The sequence below is a fragment of the Athene noctua genome, chromosome Z (assembly GCF_965140245.1).
Source record: "Athene noctua chromosome Z, bAthNoc1.hap1.1, whole genome shotgun sequence".
Lineage (NCBI taxonomy): Eukaryota > Metazoa > Chordata > Aves > Strigiformes > Strigidae > Athene > Athene noctua.
In genome coordinates this window covers 83,571,729-83,593,625 of record NC_134077.1, presented here as the reverse complement: position 1 = coordinate 83,593,625, position 21,897 = coordinate 83,571,729, and the positions used below count along the sequence as shown (strand labels likewise).

The 21,897-nt window shown below is 38.7% G+C and overlaps 1 protein-coding gene across 4 annotated transcripts in view; it reads right to left on the bottom strand.

Moving 5' to 3' along the window:
- The window catches only part of RASGRF2 (Ras protein specific guanine nucleotide releasing factor 2), a 131,189-nt gene that overhangs the window by 84,144 nt on the left and 25,148 nt on the right, over window positions 1–21,897 (bottom strand). For all 4 annotated transcript variants that reach the window (XM_074931232.1, XM_074931230.1, XM_074931233.1 and 1 more), the window contains exon 2: window positions 6,157–6,263. In XM_074931232.1, the coding sequence (XP_074787333.1) occupies window positions 6,157–6,263 (107 nt within the window). The remainder of the gene's footprint in view (window positions 1–6,156; window positions 6,264–21,897) is intronic.

Sequence of the window (21,897 nt, the reverse complement as noted above, 5' to 3'; positions counted from 1 at the left end):
TTAATTAGAAAAGTCAATGTACACCTACACTAACTTAGAATAGGCTACCCGTTTTCTTCTGAAAACTGCTACTTGTTCAGAGAAAGGAAAATGATAGGATTTTGGAATACACTTCACGTACTTCCAACAGCCCTTTTCATCCATCTCTCTGTATGTATGAGTTAAAGATCATCATGCCTAAAGTGCTACCCTGTGTATCCTGTATAATGCCAGGAGCCTTCGAAGAGGGCAGGGTTTCAACAGTGACTTGATTATGCATGTATACAAAATTCTTTGCTAAAGAAAATTGTACCAAAGTGTTCAAATGTCAAAAGAAAATGAAAAATGCATAAAACAACTTGCAATCAGACAGCCTAGATCTAGTTCTCTGGCTTGAATATAATTTAATAGAAAGAAGCAACTGCTGTGAACCACAACTTTCTATGAATTGGTATTAACATTTTATTGTGAGAAGAAATTCTGTAAATTTATAATAATATGTAGTAAGACTCAAAGACAGAGCATCTTAAAAGCTGAGTCTATAGCTGTTTTCTACTATCATCTGTAGAGACAGGACTCAAAACAGATATTTCATGAACCTTAAACTCTGACTGACCACTACCTACCATATAGAGACAGAAAGAAATGATGAAAGTCCTGAGAAAAATTATCTATCATTTAGGCCCTGTGAGAGCTGACATGCTCAGAGAATGGCAGGAAAACTGGAGAAAGTTTAACCAGTGCCTCATTATTAGGGTCTCCTTGTTCTGGTAGCAAACCAAAATAAAGGCTCCAGTAGTGCTAACAGCAAATATAATTGATTTTGATACTGAATTAAGACCAGATTTACAGTTCATTGGATCATTCTGTGCTAATTCTTCTAAAGCTGCTCAGGCAGCTGAAAGAACCAGGCATTGGACCTGGCCAGGACTATTTATGGTCATATTAACTCATGCTTATGAAATGCAAAATACACAGCTAAATCAGCTCTTTATGAAAACTAGGTAATATGGCTCTGGGGGTCTGGAACACAAAATAAATTGCCTACATCTGCCCATACTAACCACCTTCAAGCAGCTACAGGACTCTTCAACAGAGAAGGAAGAGCCTCCAGACCAGTTTTAAAGTCTAATGGCACATGAACAGCCACATTAGGGATGGAAACAGCAAAATTTGAAACAGGACTTATGTAATCCATCCCTATGACTATAAACAAGGTGACTTGGGAGACCATGAGTACACAGGTATCATTAACCTTTAATGAACTCCAGTATGATATGGGATATCGAAGAACACCTATGTCTGCGAGGGTTACAGAAGATACAGAATTAAGATGGGCTTTCAGACATGCACGGACAACTGTTTAGAAAGGCTGTCAAAGGAGTGTCTGCTGATTTCCAGTCAAAAAGGTGGGAAAGGGCACTTGGACCAGTGAACAACTACAGCAACAAGGATTGGAGGGTTGGTTGACTGAGCAACTCATTTGCGTGTGTGTGTGTGTGTGTGCGCGCGCCAAGTAACGGGGGGTTCACAGTGCACCAGTGCATGGGGGGGGGGCTGTGGGTGTGTGAGGTAGCTTGAAGCACATGGGGTCCAGAGCCAGTTAGACTAAGTGTCTAAGACCAGTTACTAGGGGATCCACAGTGTGCTGGAAAGGGGGCGTGTCTGTCTGTGAGTGAGGGGGACTGAGTAGCAGCAACTGGAGAGGCTCTGCGGGCACTTGTGGGCTTGTACTTCCAGGTGCCAGCCACTGGGCAGTTGCAGGATCCAGAACCTGCTCCTGGACAGACTGCACATTTATTGGAGGGAACTGTACTGTACTGTATATATGTATTGTACGTATTTTCCACTAACGTACCTTCATTCTGACCAGTCAGAGAGGAGAACAGGATCAAGCTGCTGGTGTTGTCTGTGCCCACGTGGGCACTGAATGTTTCTGTCCGTGCCCATCCGTGTGGGCAGCTGTGTTTGTGCCTACGTCTGCACATTCATTTGCACTGGAATTACATGCCCAGGCTCACTGCTGGTTCAACCTGAGTATAGGAAGCAGCAGCAGCCTCCCCTCTATCAAGCTACCAGCTGCTGGCAACCCCTACTACTTTATTCTGTCGATCTAGCTAAACATTATTTGGAAGTCAGATGAGGTTGCTTTGCCCATGTTTTGAGCATTACTGAAACTCTCAGCCAATTGGAAACTACAAAATTGTAGTTATTATAGCACCAAGACGCAGCTAATACAGTTTCTCCAACAGCAAGGTATCGGCAGCAAGGCATTTGCACTGAGTTTCCAAGCAGCTCTGAGCTACACACTAAGCTTACAACTGCCTGCAAAATACAACTGCATTAGCAAGCAAAGTGAGCCAACAAATCTGAGAGCAAGCATTTTTTTTTTTTTTTTTTTAAACTGACGGTTGAAGGGCAGTAGCTCCTCATGTGCTTTAATCAGAGACCTCGCTGAAAGAAGCACTCCCACTTCCCCCCCTGCACAGCACTCGTGCTCTCCCACATCCCACCCATGCACTCCCCTCTCCCTTGTTGGTGTGTCGTGTGGATGTGTAGTGAGCAGACCTGGAGGAATGAGACGGATTCAAACTAAGCTGGCAAAAAGTAAACAAAATATAATTATTTTTAGCGCAAATCAGTTTCCTAATTAAGTTCACACTTGTGCCTGCATGAGAGAAGGGTTGGTAAAGGTGCGGGAATGAATGGGTGACTTATGAGAATGACAGCTGTTTTCTTCACAGCAATGTGGGCTTGTGCAGGACTAAAGCATACATGAAACTACGGACTGAAGCACTTAATTTAAAACATTTCAACAAGCTAAAGTAGAAAAAGGCCAAGAAATTTGATGAGTATTGCATCCCTATTTAAAAAAAGCATAGAAGTTTTTGAGTGAAATGCAAAAAACAATTAAAACAATCAAGGAATTTGTGAGAGAGAGTGAAAAGCCCACCTCAGTTATTGAGAGTGAAACAGATTTTTTCATAGGAGACCAAGTTCTGGAACAAATCCCAAAACAGGACTTCCACATGTAGTCACTGATGGAGGAATTAGGATTTGCCAGGAATACATCCTCCAGCCCAGAAATGTAACTCAGAAGAAGCAGACCTAACTCTGCCACTTTGGATATTACTGAGAACTCAAAACACTGAGACTTCAAATAAAATGGAAAGAGATTAAAAGTAGGTATGAATATGGAGCTCATAATGGATTCTCATTAAAATATACTGAAGTGCACCTCCCATTGCAAGCTCACAAGCCAAACAATCTCTCTCAAATGAGGAGAGGGGACTATGGACAGGAACATAAACAATGCAGCATCTAGCTGCAGCACGCAAGAGCCTGCCAGCTCTCAAAAAGTGTGCACAGTATCCCCCAAATGATAAGCATCCCACCCAAAGTGAAATCTTCCATAAAACAATGGACAATGCCACAGCAAAAAATTCTTTAATTACAAACCTGTATCCAAATAAAAAAGCTATTTATCCAGAGTGGGACGTGGGGTGCAGTGAGATCGTGTTATTTTTTCAACAGTCTGTTTATAACTTGCAAAATAAATAAAACATGGAAGAGATTTTGATGGCTGCAAACATCTATTTGGCAAAAAGTCATGAAAAGCAATCCAAAATTAGATTTTGTATACATCAATCTAAGAAAAGCAAAAAGAAAAAGGAAAAAAGAAAAAAGCCTCAACTACTTTGTCTCAGCTAAAACATGGATTACCATAGCTACTCATGAGGATGAGACCCCTCCAGAAAGCAATTAAATATTTTCATTTCACAAATGCAAATATACTCAATCAGAACAGGATAATCCCAGGCCTGTTTTCAATTTAAGGGTAGGGGAATGTTCTCAATACCTCCTAGAATTTCTGCTTATGACACCTGAGATACTACAAAAAAGTATCTCCAAAGGGCTACACAAAATGTCATTTAGCAATTCAAAACAATAACCTGAGAGGAGGGTCAGAAATGTCTTAGGCTAGCCTCAAATGAACAGTGACACTGAAGAAGCTGCCGAAGCTTGTCCCATTTATCAAAAATACAGAAGAACACAAGGAAAAAAGTCTAAATCATGATGCAGGGAAAATTTAATCCCTGAAGCAAATCTGTTCTATTTTGTTTAATTGAGTTGGCAAGAAAAGCCTTATGCAATAGTCTAAAACTATTATTTTTGCTTCTTTGTTATGTATCTTTGGTAGAAGACCCAGTAGTTAAGTAACTAACTATGCAACTCCAAGTTGTTTTGCTAGACACAATGTAAAGCAAATAAAAGCAACTTCCAGTGAAGCAGAAAATCATCAGAACAATGAGGTAACCACAGTAGCATAAAACATGCTATGTTTAGCAACTACATTTCAGAAATTTTATGTCACTTGTTGATATTTTGTTCAAGAAAAGAATACTAGAAGAAGAAAACCCATGTCCAAGTCCCCAGAAAATTTCCCCAAGAAATTTATACACTTGTGAAAAAAAGTAATTTCTGGATTTGGAAGGATTTAAGAAGATCCTTCAGATGACTTAGGGCCATGAGAAAATCACTCACAGTGGTGTCCACAGTTCGATGATATTATTAAGACTGTCATTTTAGATAGGCACAAATAAAGGGGGAAAAGTCGAACAGGAAAGGGACAGAGATAAAGACTGATCTTGCTTACAACAGAGACCCAGCTGTATTCTGAAGGCTGCACTGATAACTTTCTGGTGGAGTCAAAAGTCAACCACTCTGACCTTGAACCTCATGACTAACTTAGTAAGTTTAAGTTCTCAGTATTTTCAACTGTGTGTTGTTTAACATTGGTTTAATTTTCTGTTAGGTTCTGCCTTGAAAATTCATGTGGATACATTTACAGACTGAACTACCCAGCGAAAAATTTTAACTCACTGTTATGAAGCTCTTCTTGCTTACATGTCTTTTATACCTGGCACTGGACAAGAAAAAAATTATCCTGAGAACAGAGAACTGTAGGTTCCTACTTCCCCTGAATGCCCTTACCACAAGGCAAAAGTCATGTTCCTTCTCTTGCTTTCAGTCATACTCCACAAAAATTGATTAAGAAATTGATTAAGATCCAGACACAAGGTGAAGATGTCCCTCTTCTTCTCCTCCCTTAGCAATATGGGACTGGCCACTGGTGGATATGCTCTCCTGGGATGGGCTGAGAGTTCAAAGGCTCATAGCTTCTCAAGACCTGAACTAATGTGTTCACCCAGAGGGCTACTGTGCAAAATGTGGTTCACATAATACCACAACCCAGCAGGTGCTCTCGAAGAAAGAATGAGACCCTGTTCAGCTAGGTACCAATGCTAAGGAGAGGATTGAAATCCAAAGACTAGATGCCCAGGCGACACAAGACCTGCAGCTTCAGGGCTTCATTTCACAAGTTCTAAATTAAAAACTACTAGCTGGTGGTGTTAATTTTTAGTTAGAAAGCAAAATCACTTCTGTTTACAGGGCTCATGTCCTAAGCAACTCAGAAACTGCCTCGTTTCTTGTGCGTTACCATGGCACTGCAGAGTAGCTGAGGTGAGTGTCTATGAGAGGAGGCTGAAGAAAGTGCATTTCAGCAAAGACATTTGCCTCTGCAAACCATTTCACAAACCTTTAGTTAGATGATTTTCATTTAGATTATGCTGTAAACCTTGCTGATTCACCATGCATACCTTTTCTCAGGGTAAGATGCAGTTGCACAGCTGGAAGTCCTACCATGTCCCTTTTCACAAGACTGATCATTGTTCAGGACTTCAGTGTTTAAGTCCAAATTTTATTTGTTGTACTTTATCATCACAATGGTTTGACCTCATATTTCTTAGATTTATTCCTATATAAGTTTTTTAAGAAAAACTCATTGATTAATTTGGCATATCACTTATTTCTTCATTCATCCCTTTTTCACTTTGCCTCTAACAAGGACTAATCCTAGGGATTGTTTCCAATAAAAGTATTCTTCTTGAACTAATCTCAACTGGAACACAATTACTCATGAATGATAAAATACAGTGATATAAGCATGAATGATAAAGGCATTTTTCCTTATAACATAGCCATGAATTGTGAGCAATATACATCTAATGCACTGTAACATTCATTTCTGTTTAGAAAGTAAATTTAGATTTTCAAATGATCATCAGTTTATTTACAATAAAATGGATCTGAGGATTAAAATTCATTTCATACCTAGCTTGATGAATAGCTTCTACCCATTCATCTCCATCAGCTTCATCCTCACAACGGAGCTCCAGTGGCTTCTGCCCCTCATGTCCAAAAAGAACAGTAAAGTAATGCTGCAAATAAGAACAAGAAAAAAGAAATGTCCATAAACTCCTTGAAATAAAACAGATATATAAAATTTTGAAGAAAAGAATCTGACTTTTTAAACACAGCCCATAGCATTGCCAGCCTAGGAAGATGTGTTTCATGCTGTTAGTCATGAAACATGGATTCCTGTTGAAACTGTATCCTTAACAGATTCTCCTGCGTATCAAGGTAATAGCTTTCATGATACTTATCACAGGTTATTGTTCTTAAGCTCCCACATACAAGATAACACAATATAATTCCCTAAGTAGCTTCTACAGTCAAATACACTAGTGTGACTGCAGTGGGGTGTCTGTAGATCTTTTTCCCTTGCACTTTTTCACCTAAAACATTTCTTAAATGCCAGTACAGCATACCAAATCTGGAACTGCCACCACAGACTCACAACCACGCAGATTGCACACTGGCTCTAGCTTACTTCCTCACCTTTCTAATACAACACTGAAAGCGTCCCTTCTCGTTCATCACACTCCCAAAACACTTTTGCCCTTCTTTCAAGAAGACTCACCAATAACTCTCATTGCAATAACTTTTTGTTTTCACAAGAAAATGCTATTCACACAAGAAGTGTCATATTCTCCAACGGCATTTCTTACACGATGGATGTTGCCCACAGTATGTCCCATAGAACACAGAATTTCTGGGAAGCTTTTGCTGCTTTCAGAATGTAGTAACTAGTAGTATCTAGTAGTAACTAGTAGTAACTAGTAGTAACTAGTAGTACTAGTAGTAACTAGTAGTATCTAGAGACGAGAGGAGAACCCCAGTCTACCTTAAAACCCATTTTACAAGCTTATTTTGCATAGCTTGCATACTAACTTACAGCCAGGTAGCAAACATAATTCTTTCATCTTAGATGAAAATAGGCCAGAAAATATTCTACCTAAACACAGGTCTGTAATTTCCACAGGTGCCTTAAATGCACCCATTCGCAAGCCAGCTGTTTCACAAGCAGAAGGACCACTGAGGGATCTGCCCATATATAAAACCATCCGGTTGTTAGGTCTGATGTGATTCAGGAGCTTGTATAGCTAAACATCTCTGCACCAGGCCACTCAGTTCTGTCCATTACCTAGAACTTCTCAACCCCTCTTCCACCTCCATTCCAGTTAACAGAGAACAAGTATAACGATATGTGGCAGCAATTACCTTTTGAGGTCTAGGCAAATTCCAAACTTGCTCCAGTCAGCAAGCGAGGTGTATAATTTGTGTTCACCCGTGCCATTAGCCATTGTTTACAGCAGTAAGAAACCTGAAGTGATGTCAACAAACATTCTGCTTTCCTTGTCAAACCTACAGCTCAGCTGAAAAAGCCTCACTGAGCCAAACAGAGATGAAGCAAATATAAAACACCCCAGAATTAAAAGCCATTTCCAAAGGAGAAGGAACACAAGCATAACAGAAACAGAAGGGATGAAATTTTACCTAAGGAGAATTAGCTGCAGATTTTGTGAACACTGATATTGAATTTTGTCCATATAAAAAGAGATTATTTCATCCATTTATTGGACCCTTCTGAAACACCTAGCAGCCTGCTGTGCTCGTACAACACACAAGTCGTCTGTGCAGTGTGCAGGTTCAACACACCCCAGATACACTGGATTCACTACACTGTCTCTAGCTCTGTCTGTGCACCTGTATTTGCATCAAGGTTTGTGCCTGGGGACCTCACATTTACAAAACCCAGATGCCTCTGTGTGTCTGAGTACACTCATAAGTTTGGTTTCTTTTTGGGTAACATGAGTAGGTATGATGGTATTCCATAAAGAGAAAACTATTCATTTGTGTGTTTTATTAATTGACTAAACATTGTTATGTGTGTACAAAACACTTTTCCTACAGAAGACTACAAGCACTGCAGAATTAGCAACAGACCAACAAAACAGAAACAAGAGTAAATATGAAGCAACATTCACATTATCGGGCTATACAAAGAAAGCCCAGACTCAGCCATTAAGTTTCAAAACCAAAACAATTCCAAAGCACAGACAAAGATCAATAAATCAGTAGAAGGACAATCCTACAAAACTTTGTTTTTTCGACAGTGCATATGAGTTAAACCTGAATGCCATGAATAGAAAGAAACATTTCATCAGGTCCATAGGATTCCCCATAGCAGTGATAGATAAAAACTTGTATAACAAAACAGTACTGTTGAAAACAACCTACAGGACAATAAAAAGTGAAGCAAGATTACACACACATGTGCTATGTTTATAGACTGGAATACTCTATTTTTAAAAGTGTATTTAAAGATAAATCACACTGTTCAGAGCTGCATTTTATGTAACAAGTTATTTATGTTTCATAAAGCTGCTACATATAAAATTAGAATAAAGACACAAGTGTAGACAAGCACTGGATTTAATCCCATTGTGTAGGGATTCAAGTTAAAGGGAGAGACAATATTACAGTCCTTCCTACTTTTAAAGTGAGGTAACTCAGACCTCTTTTGAGCATGACTTGCAGTGATTTCATGTCGCAGAATTTAGACTTAGAGGTCTGCAGTTACCATGGTGATAAGCATGATCTAAACACTTAGTTAGCCCAAGAAAATACACAAATTCAAACTTAGAGGGCCACTACATAGGACTGGACCCAATGAAACAAAAGCTAAATTTTAAAAGACATTTGTTTTCAGAAGCTACTTCAAAAATAATCTACATTCAACTCTAGAATAAGCGAAGTGCAAGCAAAATATCAATAACCTGCCTCTAAAAAGAATCTCTAAGTCATCACTGAATCCTCTTTTTAAAATAAATGTTGCTCATTTACAGAACTAATTTACTACAAGAAAATAAGATGATTTCTGTGATGCATTATTAGATTTTCAAGTTGATGACGTATATGAGTGGGCCTATATACATATACATATATTTATATATAGACACATATAATTTTAGCACTGCCATTCAATCTGCTAAACAGTTCAGCTTCCACATCACTGCAGTACAGTACAGGTAAAAACCACCTTTCTGCACACACAGTATTAGTTTCTGGAAGTGATAACAGTAAATACTTAATAACTATAGGACACACTTATATCAGCTACCCTCATTATCACTCATCATGCCTGCTGGACTAGCAGGCAAGCACTCATGTTTCAAGTTAAGCCTGTGGTTCAGTTGGACAATTTTTTTACTGTTTATTTTTAAAATCTTCAGACTCATAGGAGCATTCTGTACATTGAACATGAACATTCTGTATTTTGATATAAAACAAATTCAGTAATTTCATTTTAAGGTGTCTTTTCAGTATTCAGGTATGTACAAGCAAAATGGTAAGTCTTCATTTCAATAAAAACATTTTTGACATAGTTCTCAAAAATAAAGCTTGGAAAAAAAAGAAGGGAAAGTTTCATACACCTTGCATGGGTATGAAGGCACTATCTTGACTGACAGTCAAAGAAAGAACAATGGGATCAAGATGCATCAAGAATATTGTTGTGTATCACTTCTCTGACTTTTATCTAGTGCTGATCAGAGTTTCTTCATATGGTGAAAAGGATAAACTAAGGAATGACCTGATGGGCACTTCTGCTTCAGGGACAAGACTGTAACAAGATTAAGGCCCTGAGTGAAAGAAGTTCTGTACCAGAGTACATAGATTATTATGCTGCATTCCCCACTGACAGCAGTTCACACCATGACTTAGTCCTTATAAAACTCCCCAAATAATGGCTGTATTTCAAATAAGACAGCAAAAACTCTGAAGACACCATGTTTTCCAAAATAAAAAAAAAAAAGGATTGTTCTGGTTAAAAAAAAAAATCTAAAAAAATTCCAAAACCCAATCCAAATGATACATGCCCCATAACAGAAACACTACTTCTAAGACATACTGAGGTAGCATTTCCACCAATACAGACACCTCTAAGACTAAATTTCCTAAGAGCAGAATGCTGTTCTCGTTGTAGCTGACAAAAGCATTTGGTGTTTATGAAGTGAGAGTCACAGGCTCCATGCTCTCCAACACATGGGGACAAACCCACAGCTTGCTTCTCTTCTCTCCACCTCACATGGAATCTACAAAGGGCATCTCCTCTCCTATTTCTTATCTGCTATCATCTGATAATTTATTACTACATCTGCTTCACCAGTTACTCCTTTTCATCCCCCAGCAGTGGTAGCAACCCAACATGTCTTTTCCATTTGTAAATTAGTGGTGATTCTTGTAACAATTCAGTTACTGAAATACTGAAGGACCAAGGAGAATGAGGACCCATCTTCCCACAGTGGTGCTGCTATCTGTCACAGGCAGAAGAGCTGCTACCCTAGACAACAACACGGCTTGACAACTCTTACTGCAGGCTCCTGTCTCCAGTTCCTCATAAATTTGGTCAGCTTCAAATGGATGGAAAAACTCATATTGGAGAAATGATGCATTTGCCAACAGTGGTTTTGTTATCTTACTCTTCTATCAGCATGGCCCATAAACATCTAAATTATGTTTCAAAGGACTCCAAGATGACTACCAAATTTTGTTGTATTGTTGGTTGTAAATTATTGTACTGTGGTATTAGCTACTTGTCAATGAACTGCTTTTCCCTAAACTTTTCTTACTAAACAAAAAACACATCTAATTTTCTTCTTAATATACTATAAAAATACCATTTTAAAAGCTTAAATGTGTTGTGACCTTGTTAGATGCTATTTCCTGGTCTTTCAATGACTTATTGCACTGTCTTGGTATAATCATTCAAGCCAGGACTTCAAGAGTAATTTAAAAGAAAATTCCAGCCGTCAATATTGATAAGAATGTACACTATAAATGTAAAACAATCATGAAAAGTTAGTTTGTGTACAAAGATTGCTGCCAAAAATTAAAAGCCTTAACAAAAGTCTCAATGCAAGGCATGATGAAGCTTTATCATTTGTTGTATCTTTAAGGCTTATATTCACTACCTGAAGTTTATATAGGCATATTTAAAACCTCTGAGGCTAAAAAAGGTGGAAGAGGCAATTAATTAAAATGTAAGATGACAAGCTAAAAATATTTCTTAATCTTGACTTCTAAAGACAATTGCATTTCAGAATCTGGAAACTTGTATGCAATCTCAAGCACAAGTAAATTATTGGGCAGAAGAGGACAATCACTGCAGCAACTGAAGACTCTTCAATAATCCCTAAGGAAAAGCAGCAAACTGCAGTCTAAATCAAAGTAGCTTGTACTATTCAAGGACATGTTAACTGATGAAGTTTTCAGATGTGTCCTACTGACAGTATTTTATCCAGCTTCTCAAATAAAAAACATTATGTATATTATGTATTTCTTACATTCTGGGAAAAAGGAAGGAAAAGAAGGGAATATATTTGGAAGAAGGCAGCAACCCTAAAGGGGAACGAGTGCAAAAGGATGAGTGTATGGAGGTGAGGGAAATGTCTGGGGCAGGTGAGGGAAATGTTTGGGGGAGAAGACAACTGTCCCTCCCCATCACTGGGTCACCAGCATATTAGTGGGAAGGACAGTGTTGTGTCTTGAGTCAAAGGAAGGCAAATGCCAGGGTTGGGTTTTGCCACATCTTGAGACTTGCTGTGCCACTAGCAGTGGCAGAAAATTCATAACCCACTGCTGTTAAATTAGCATGGTAATGGAATAATGACAGGAGGGTGAAAACCGTGACAATTTTTTTTAAAGTTTCCAGGGAGATCTACAAAGCCAATACACTTCATGCTTGTATCACATCAATTAGTAGAAGCTATAATGAGACCAGGATTAGTGGACATCAGAATCAATATGATGTACTTGGGAAGAGTCAGTACGGCTTTTGTAAAAAGATGTCATCTCCTCTAAACCCAGTGGAGTTCTCTGAAGGGGTCAGCAAGCATTTGGACTATGATGATACGGTTTTCAAAATGCTTTTGACAGATTTTTAGGGAAATACTTAAGCATCCAGGACTTGCACAAAAAATGTTCCTCCACAGACAAAAGAAAAAAAAAAAAAAATTGATCAAAAGCTAGGAAACAGAGCTGGACTACTGGACCATCTGTCAGTTCTTACAATGGAACAAGGTCATCAAAGGACCTCCTCTGGGAATTGTGTTGAGGACTGGGACAGGCATTACAAAGGATGACAAAGTTTGTTAATTATTCAAGATAGTAATGATGAGAACCTTTTATGAAGAACCACAGACTCCATACACTGAAGTTACTGGACAGTAAAACGGCAGATGAAATTACTTGTACACAAATGTAAAGTGACATACATGCGGAAAAACATTCCAAGCTTTGTATGTGAAAAGATGGGCTCTGTGCTTGGTACTACCCCTCAAGAGCAAAATCCTGGAATAAGTTCCATGAAAACATCAGCCCAATGCTCAGCAGCTGCCAAAATATGCAAACCTGACTGCTAGGGACAATTGGGAAAGAAGCAGAAAAAAAGCTGATACTCTAAGAAAAATCTTGAATGCTGTGAGTAGGTTTGGAACCCCCATCACAGAAAGGGCAACATAAAATGGGAAAGGTTCAGAAAAAGATGAAAGTGGTATGGAAGGGCTAGCATACATCCAAATCAGATACCCATGTAAGTCAAAACTTGAGCTGAGACTCTTCAGTACAAAGAAAGGAACAACTTCAGGGATACAATATGGGCCTACAAAATCACAAGAGATATGGAATGGATAGACAGGGATCCATTACCCTATTTCTCTGAGTAAAAAAAAAAAAAAAAAAAATCTGTTAAATGAATGTCCTAGAAATCAGCTTCAAAACAAATAGAAGAAAGTGGTTCTTCATGCAACTGGTAGTAAACTGGTATTGTTCCTTTATAAAGGAAGTGGTCGATGCAGTAAGTGTCAGTGGGTTGCGGGTAGATTAAAGAGTACACTATAAAGAAATTTTGAATTACTCAACACACAGAATTCACATACTCAGAATTCAAGCAGTCTTGAAGCTTGAAAATAACTGGAAACTTAAAGTCATCTCAGAGGAGGGGGAAAGGAAAAGTAAAATATGTACCTAACTTGAGGCCTTCCCCAGCATGTCCTCATGGCCACAACGTGAGATAGGATACTGGACTAGTTGGACCTTTGGTCAAATAAAGCCTTTCTCATAGTCTTGTGGGAGCTAATTAAAACTTTATTTTATGATATGTGAGCCTTTTAAATCCTTCCAGTTGCTTTGCACTTTATTATAAACAAGATATGCTGACATTTTCATGAAGTGCAGGCTCTTAGCAATTGTTTGGTTTTTTCTTGCATATTTTGGTTTTTATTTTGATTCTTTAAAAAAATAAAGAGGTAATTTGCAAAACTGGTAGAGAGCCACTGAAGTATTTCAGCTTCTGTGTTTCTTTGTGGTGGCACCCAGGGAATAAGGGGGTTTTTAACATCTTAATGTTACTTCATCACACCTGGTAGATAGAAATCTGGTAGTGAAGTGGGACTAGAGGTAAACGAGAATAGCTTTTATCTGCCAAGCCACTGGCTCGAGAACACATTAGAAGGCATTGTTGTGGATCTCCATCTCCCACAATGAGGAGATTCAGATACAGACCGTAGTATCTGTTCTGGATTTGGTTTAACAGCGGTCAAATATATACTGTTATATATAGATATGCACTCTATATGGTATGGTTGATGAGATGACTTGATGTCTTCTCTCTCTAACCAATACTGGATTAAGCAAGTTACAACCTACTGCATAAAACCTATTCTGGCATCTGAGAGTGAATCACCTTCCTGAGCCATTCTGCAAATACTGTCTGGGCCAAGAACAACAGCGTTCTGAGGTCCTTATATTTAAATATGTATTCAGCAGTTTTGGAATTAGGATGATTACACATAAATGTATCCTGTTTTAGAAACTCTTACTATATTGATAAAAAATACCATACGCCACTTGCATGTAAAACAGAAATCAAGGAATAGTCAAATGTCACTGCAGACCTTAATTCTCCAGCAACTCTGTTGACTTCCATCAAAATTATGCCAAAGTACAATGTTTATAGCATTTGTTTTCATGGATGAGCGAATCAGGCTAATATGGCCCCATCTGCTGTATTTTCAATGCAGACCATTTGTACTTCAGCAGCAGTTTATCAGCAGGGAAAAATTCTGCCACACAAAACGAAATTTCACAAAGTAAAGCCTACAGGAACTGATACAACACAGTAAGTGCAGCTAAATTATTCACTAATAATAAACTGAACATGGGTAGCATCATCTCAAAAATGCATTTGACACTGTCTAGTGTGAATTTCCTGTCAGAAACCACAAGCTGACTGCCTAGAAGGCTGTGCATAAGTCAGTTTCAGGACATTTTCCCTCTTCTCACATTGGTAACTGCTGCTGTCTCCAGTGCCTTGCGCTGAACAGAAATAAGGTCTGTAATGAAGGTACAGGACTGGAATTCAGGACAGTCCAGTTAAGTGTCTCATTTTGTTGGGAACTCTGTATAGGAGACCCGTCTCTTAAAGGCTTTTTGTCAACCAACCTGGGGCTTGCATTGTATCACCATGCTTGAATCTGGTAGAACAATCCACAAAGCCCCTCATTTAACTTTTCAGGGACCTGAAAGGCTGCATCCCAACAGTGGTATATTCACTAGCAAACAATCACAGCGTTCGCAGAGCTGCTGCCTTCCTGCATATGCTTAGCCTCTTGTCCCATGTGTCAGATCTTCTGTGACTGACACTGATAGATCTCTACATCTAACTTCCTTAGGTGACTGATGCAGTAGCTGTGCCCTGAAGATACCTTCCAAAGACCAAGTTGCTATAAAGTGAAAAGTATCTGCTATAAACTGCAGCCAAACCAAACATGCCTAAACCAAGAGACAGGCAAAATTTCTCCCAATATCTAATGGTGCCCTTCTGCTCACCACTCTATGACCTCAAGGCCATTCCTAGGATTCTCACCTTCCCAAGCACTGGAAAAAGGACACAGCACTCAGATCTGCAGATCCCACTTACCAATAAAACCTCTAAATTTTACCTACCACTTGTTGCCTCAGATCCCTTCCAGTCTTCAATTTCTTTATAATATCTTCCTTATGCTTGCAAAGGCAAAATCACTTCCTTTGAACGAGTTGGTTTTAATCACAGTTTGAGACATTTTCAGGACACACGCTGTCATCCTGTATTTAGAGAGCGCATCCTGACCGCTGTCAGGTACACATTGGTACCATGATCTCCAGCAGTGAAATGTTTGCAGTGCAAACGATGGAAAGGGAGCACAGAAATTCCATTACTCTTACTGATGACCTGGAGGCTAGAGGCACAGCTCCTCATTTCTTGTCTCTACTCCACTTCTCCTGTGTGTCATTAGCTGCCTTTCGATTGAGATTGAACAGGAGGGAATGAGCAGTCAAGTTAATCCAAGTTCTTCTGGTCCCTCCTCAAGTATGGCACAGCTAAAGGCTCTCAAGATTACAGCCCTGCCACATATCTAAGCCCAGAACAGCTGTATTAGTAGAAAATTGTGCTGTTCAAAGTGACAAAGAAAGAGAGATGGGGGAAATAGACAGAAAGAGACAACAGGGAATACTGTAATCAGTGGCAGTTTTATATATTTTTCAGGAATTAGACTTTTTGTCTTTTGTTCTTTTTTTACCCTCTCTCATTCCTCCATCATTTTTAGCAACCATAGCCTTTCTCTATGTACAAACAGCCTTTCCCTCTTTGTCCAAACAACCAGGTGTCCAGTCAGAGCACCTGGTATTCACCTTCGTTGTCTGAAATCTGATAATGATGCAGAGCACCTCCATATGAATTCAGCTATAAACTAAGTATTTGTTCTGCCCTACAAAAGACATCCCTGTATCTGAATTAAAAGATCAGACTTTGAAGGCCAGAAGGGCATTTATAACCTTCCAGTCTAAGGACTTACGTAATATCGGCCAGAAAAATCTCACTGGACAGTTTCTGCATCAAACATACAGAATCGAGGTGAAACACAGACCCTCTCAATCAACCCTAACAGAGAAAGTAATGGAAAACCCACCTGAGCCCATGTTCAGTTGTTCTAGGTACTAAATTACCCTCATTACTAAAAACATGCAGCCTCATTTTAAGTAATGAATGAACAGGTAAATAATGGAATTATATAATGGGTCTCAGTTTTGAAGATTGCATCCATACAGTGTGTGCACTGCAAGAGTGGAGCCTGCGTTTCTCAGAAAACAGCACTACTTAGGCAAAAAGTAAGATAAAAAGTAAAATAAAAGGTATACCTACCCCAAACCATGCACATAAGCAATTTTTATAGAGCAAGTGATTTTGACATATTAATTTCTAGGAAGCAGATTAATTGGCTGGCTTCCTATTTATTTCTGAAGAAATGCAAACACAGGATTTGTAATTTTTAAAGCTCTTTACAGACACTAACTAATCTTCTAACTGCTCTACAAGTTAAGAATTATGGTGCCCATTTTAGACACAAGGATATGTGCAGAGATGCCCAAATATAGATCTGCTGTAAACGAGTTCAACTCAAGATTGCTATAAACAGAGCTTCTCTCCCTGAAGTGAGCCAACATACGATAGAGAAGCAAGAATAAGAAGTCAGCACATCCTAGACCTTGCTACATCTCTGTTATATATAATCACTTCTATCTATAAACAGTTTCAGAAAAAAACAAACACTCAAAATTTCAAGCAACTGCAGTATTCTTTGAGATGAGGGACAAGACTTGTACGGTCCACCTGCCAGGACCAGAGATGCCAGTGCTCTGATCGAAAATAAAAGACCACTGCAAAAAGCCACACACAATATTTTCAAAACTGTCTATCAAACCTGAATGATTTTATGACATGGAAAAATCTCTTTTTGTGCCATCACACTCACTGACAGCCTTACTCAATAGTTAACTAGCCCTAGGGGTTGGAGCCTGGATATAACCTAATAAAAAACTTGGGAAGAAAAGTGACAGAACCTTGCTTTAAGCAAGAGGTTATTCCAACACCAGAACCATGTTCTTCTGCCTAGACCTCCACCTTCCATTCACGCATACTCCATCAAAAGGAGCGCTGGCTGGTCAACCCACCAGGACCTAGGAACTCAGGAGGCTTAAGAACAACATTCAAGAAGTCCACGAACTCCACAGAACTGAAAACAGTGTGTCTGTAACCATCATTCACATAGAAACAAGTTCTTCATTAAACTTAGATTTCCCAGCCTCATTCCTAGAGACTGTAAGCAGAAAAGTAGTGTTTATCCATTTGGAGGGAACTATAACTAATTATTATTATCTATTAATGCACTTGGACATTCAGGACCAGCAGGCAACAGTTTGGACTGCTCTGTCTCAAATTCACCTGAATATATGGAGTACACCGAGATACAGAGAGCAAGAAAATGTTTAACTTGTTTCAGGACATCAAAGAGTTGTTGAGTCCTGTCACATCACACCCGCTAAGAAACATTTAGATCAAATTCCTGTGACATTCCCTACACATTCTTGTAATTGCTATCCTTTTAGTTCTCCAAGTTTTCATCAATGACAAAAAAGAAAAAAAAAAATTCAATGCACCTCACCTTGGCCAAGCAACAATCAAGATGACTCAATCTGTAAGGCAATCCTTTCTTAATCCTCAGTAAGATTATTCCCACTTCCAGCTACCCATCATCAACGCCTGGTTTTGTGCATGAATTCACTGAAATTTCCTTAACTGATGAAGCTGTTTAGACACGCTGTATCAGTAAATCAAAAATCATCCAAACAACTAACCCACCTTGCATATATAAATGAAAACCCCACACTGACAGGAGTGTCACATCCACTAGCATATTATATGAAGGGTGAGAACTGATTTGTACTATAAGAAGTGGTGAGCCAAAAACTGGTTTTCAAAATTTGGCTGGAGATTGCTGAAATGTGTTCACGGCCTGTGTGAATCAAAATTATTTTCAGGCTATAAAACCAATAGTATTAACGATGGAATCCACATTTTATAATATTTACAATATTTACCACTTAAGCATGCACTTAGGTTTCAACAATTTACCCAACTGCAACTACAGTACATGCTTTCTTTTCAGGTTTTTACTAATATCTCTCAAATCATATTAGCTGTGATATATTCAATAGATTGTCTGATAGTAACAAAAATTTTGCAGTTTTATGCAGTGTGAAATCCTTTAAACATCATACCTAATTTTTCACCTAAATGAGTGTCTTGCATACAGCAAAGGACATGTTGAAGTTCCCTTTTTAAGAAATTCAACAATTATATTCTCTAACAGGACAAAAACATTTCACATCTTTTAGAGAACACCTGGATTTTGGTTCCCTTAAAAATTGGTTGTGAATGCTCTGGCTTTAATCACACTTGTCATTCCACCACTATTAACCAATGTTTGTACAAAGACAGCAATAGGAAGTTACTTAGGGTAGTAACCATAACCTATTTCTTACTTTTTAAGCTGCGTTGATGGGGAGGGAACCAATATTTCTATTCAAACCTGGCCCCAGATTTGGCTAAACCACTGTTGACATCCATTGACAGGACTTGTGATCCATTCAGACTCCAAGTACACCTTAACTGAACTTTTGAGTGTGAGGAAGTGTCTCCTTTCCTCCAAAGTCAAGTGTTTCAAAGACACCACTTTAAAGGACTGTCTAAAGAGGGAAACAAGAAAGCAAACATTTTCCCAACTGATCCATAGCTGTTCTCCCTCTCTGGAGCTACTGGTTTTCTCCAGTAAGGAGGTTCATGCCCAAAACTCACTCGGTTCACCAATGCACGGATCATATTATCGGCAGCTTGATTTCAGGAGAGCTTGCATGGAGGAGAAAGGGTCACCAAAATCTTTTGAGAGAGAAAGATGCTATAGTTTTCATGTCCTGAAGTGCATAAGAGCATTCATTGCAAGACATGTGCATCCTGGCAAGACACGTTCAAGAGGCACAAACATTATTTGTCCCACTGCCTCTCTTTGGCTACAGGTATCAGTTTTTATCATTTGATTACAAATGCCACCTCTGCAGGGAAAGGGAGCTTGTACAACTTACTCTAACACCACTGTCTTTATCCAGCAGTGCAATGTGATGTCAGGCATCCCCTTCCCTTCAGATGACATCAATGAAGCTGTAAGTGTGGACCAAAACTAACTTTAGTGTTCTGTTTAGAAATACAATGGGCTTAAATCAAATACACCAAAAGGAATTATAGAACTACCTTCAAAAACCCATTTACTGATAATACAGATTCATCAACTCTTTTTTTCCCCTGGAGCTACGGCAATTCCATATGTCAAGCAAACAGGTGTGATGCTTCTTTTTGCATGGAGTGTTTACCAATGGATTTATGACAGAAAAGTAGAACAACCTTTTTATTCATGCTAGGCATGAGTTTCCTTTCCATCTGATGAGAGCATTCTGGCTCCGTGTTGGTTAATATTGACCTTTGGAAGCACCTTTCTGATAATAGAGACATTTCCAGATGTTCCACAACTCCTGGACTGCATCAGCATTTGAGCAGTGTCACTACTGGCTCTTCTGAGATCATGCTCTGTTTTGTTACTCAGGATAAGGTGCATGCAGCATGTTTTCATTCTCTGAACAATGCAGGTTTTTAGGGCATTTCATATGACATACATTTAAATTAACACCAGTTTCTCTTACAGACTTTCTGAAATACTTTCTGCAAGGAGTCAGCAACTACCAGTGCAGACGCATAACAAAGCTGCCAAGGGCAAAGGAGAACGTTGTTTCAGAGTCGTTAAGTGTTGCTTGGGCTCAGTCACCACGGTCATATCACCTCAGTCCAGCCACTCTGCCCTGCACACACTCTGAGTAGCAGTAAAGCCTCATCCTGTTGTCCACAGATGTATGACTTGAGAATTTCCAAGCATATAAAGGAATGATGGTCAAATGTCACTTTCCTGCAAGGAGCATGTGACAGTGAGAACCAAGAGCAATTCTAAGCTGGCATCATCATTTTGGAGAAGACAGAGTCACAACATGGTTGAGAAAGAGAGGACAGAAAAATACAGGCATCACTTTCACTCTCCCAGAAAAGAGAAAGTTGTATGCAGAACAATGGGATCTTATGTTCATTTTCCATAGAAGGTTTACTTTATGTTTCTCCTTCTTAAAAAACTTCAAATATTTCTTCCTATGTCAAGCCACCCCCCCAGCAGTGATAGCTTTCTCAAGATAACCTGAATAAACAAAGAGATTTTGAGTTCCTGAGGGAGATCATCTTTGAACAGGAAAACCTTCCCATGACGGTAGTGTTATTGCTATTCCACAATAAATCCTATGAAGCCTTGGCTTGAGAAGTGCAAAACAGCATCCCAACCTTTCCTTTGCAGCAGGCTAATGGCCAAATGTTATTGATTTCTTGCCAGTTTGACAGAAATGCACAGTTCATTAGGCCTTGAACTTGCCATAAAATCAAAGAAACTTTTCTCTGAAGTAAAGCTCTGCTTTCTACTATGTTTGTTTCAGAACACTTTTCATAACAAAACTGCTGTAAAATCTAGGATGGCAAATAAAGCATAGCAACCAAATCAGCTTCAGCTTGAACACAAACAGAATAAAGGATGTTATTGCACTTTCTTTTAGTGCTGCCTATATCAAGTTTTAGAAGTTATGATCTATGCTATTCTACTGGAGTTTCTCAAAATTATATTCATGATTCACATTTTTTCTGTAATGTAATAGTAAATCCTGAATGATCAAAGAAGTATTCACATGGCAAATGCCGAAGTTCAATTTGCTTTACATTTTTTTTCCATTTGCACAAAAATGTCTCATTTTTTACTGACATTATTCCCTCTCCTACAAAATATAAATTGCCTCTTTTTGCTTTTAATTTTAACCAAAATTGATCCCTTTTAAAGAAGACACACACATAAAAACACCACCAAATCTTTAAGCCATCAGTTTCAACCAAAATATCTGAGAAGCAGTTTATCACTAATAGCTGCATCAAAATACCGTTTCTGTGGGGTTTTGTTTTTAACTCACTGGAATGTACTGTGGGAAGACTATGCCAGAAATTCAATTTCTCTTTTCACAATTGTCTCATGTTTGGAGTTCTGTAGCCCACATGAATATTATCCTTTTCAAATGCATAGAAACATACGGCAGTGTGTAATGACTGAAATGCTATCCAGTTTTGCCACTGATAACAAGAAAAGAGGCATTCCCTGTACTAAAGAAACTATAAAAGAACACAGTTCTCTGCACTAACAGGTATACAAGGCATAATGTCAAAATACAGCACGAAATTAGCTACAGGTTTCCAGTCAGTTAAAAGCCTCAGCCACTTTTCTTACTGAAAACCCATTTTTTTCTGCAGCAACAGACAAAATACTCCTTAAGTAATCTTTTCTTGAAGGATATTTCTAATAAGAGGAAGGGTACTGCTTACACATTCTGCTTTGATTTACACCAGAGTTGGGCACTGGAGGGGTGGCTGTTACCACAGGGAAAAAAACCACCTTTCCATCCTACAGGAAATTCTAATGTTTTATCATACCAAGAATTACTTAGAGACATAAAATAAAAAAATAAATAAAAACAAAACAAAAGCTTTCAGCACTTTGTGTTGAATGAACTACATTTTGATGGACCAACCTAAAACCACTTTTGGCACTGTAATGCAGTTCCTGCCCCATACATGTGTATGCCTTATCCACGCTGTATTTCCAC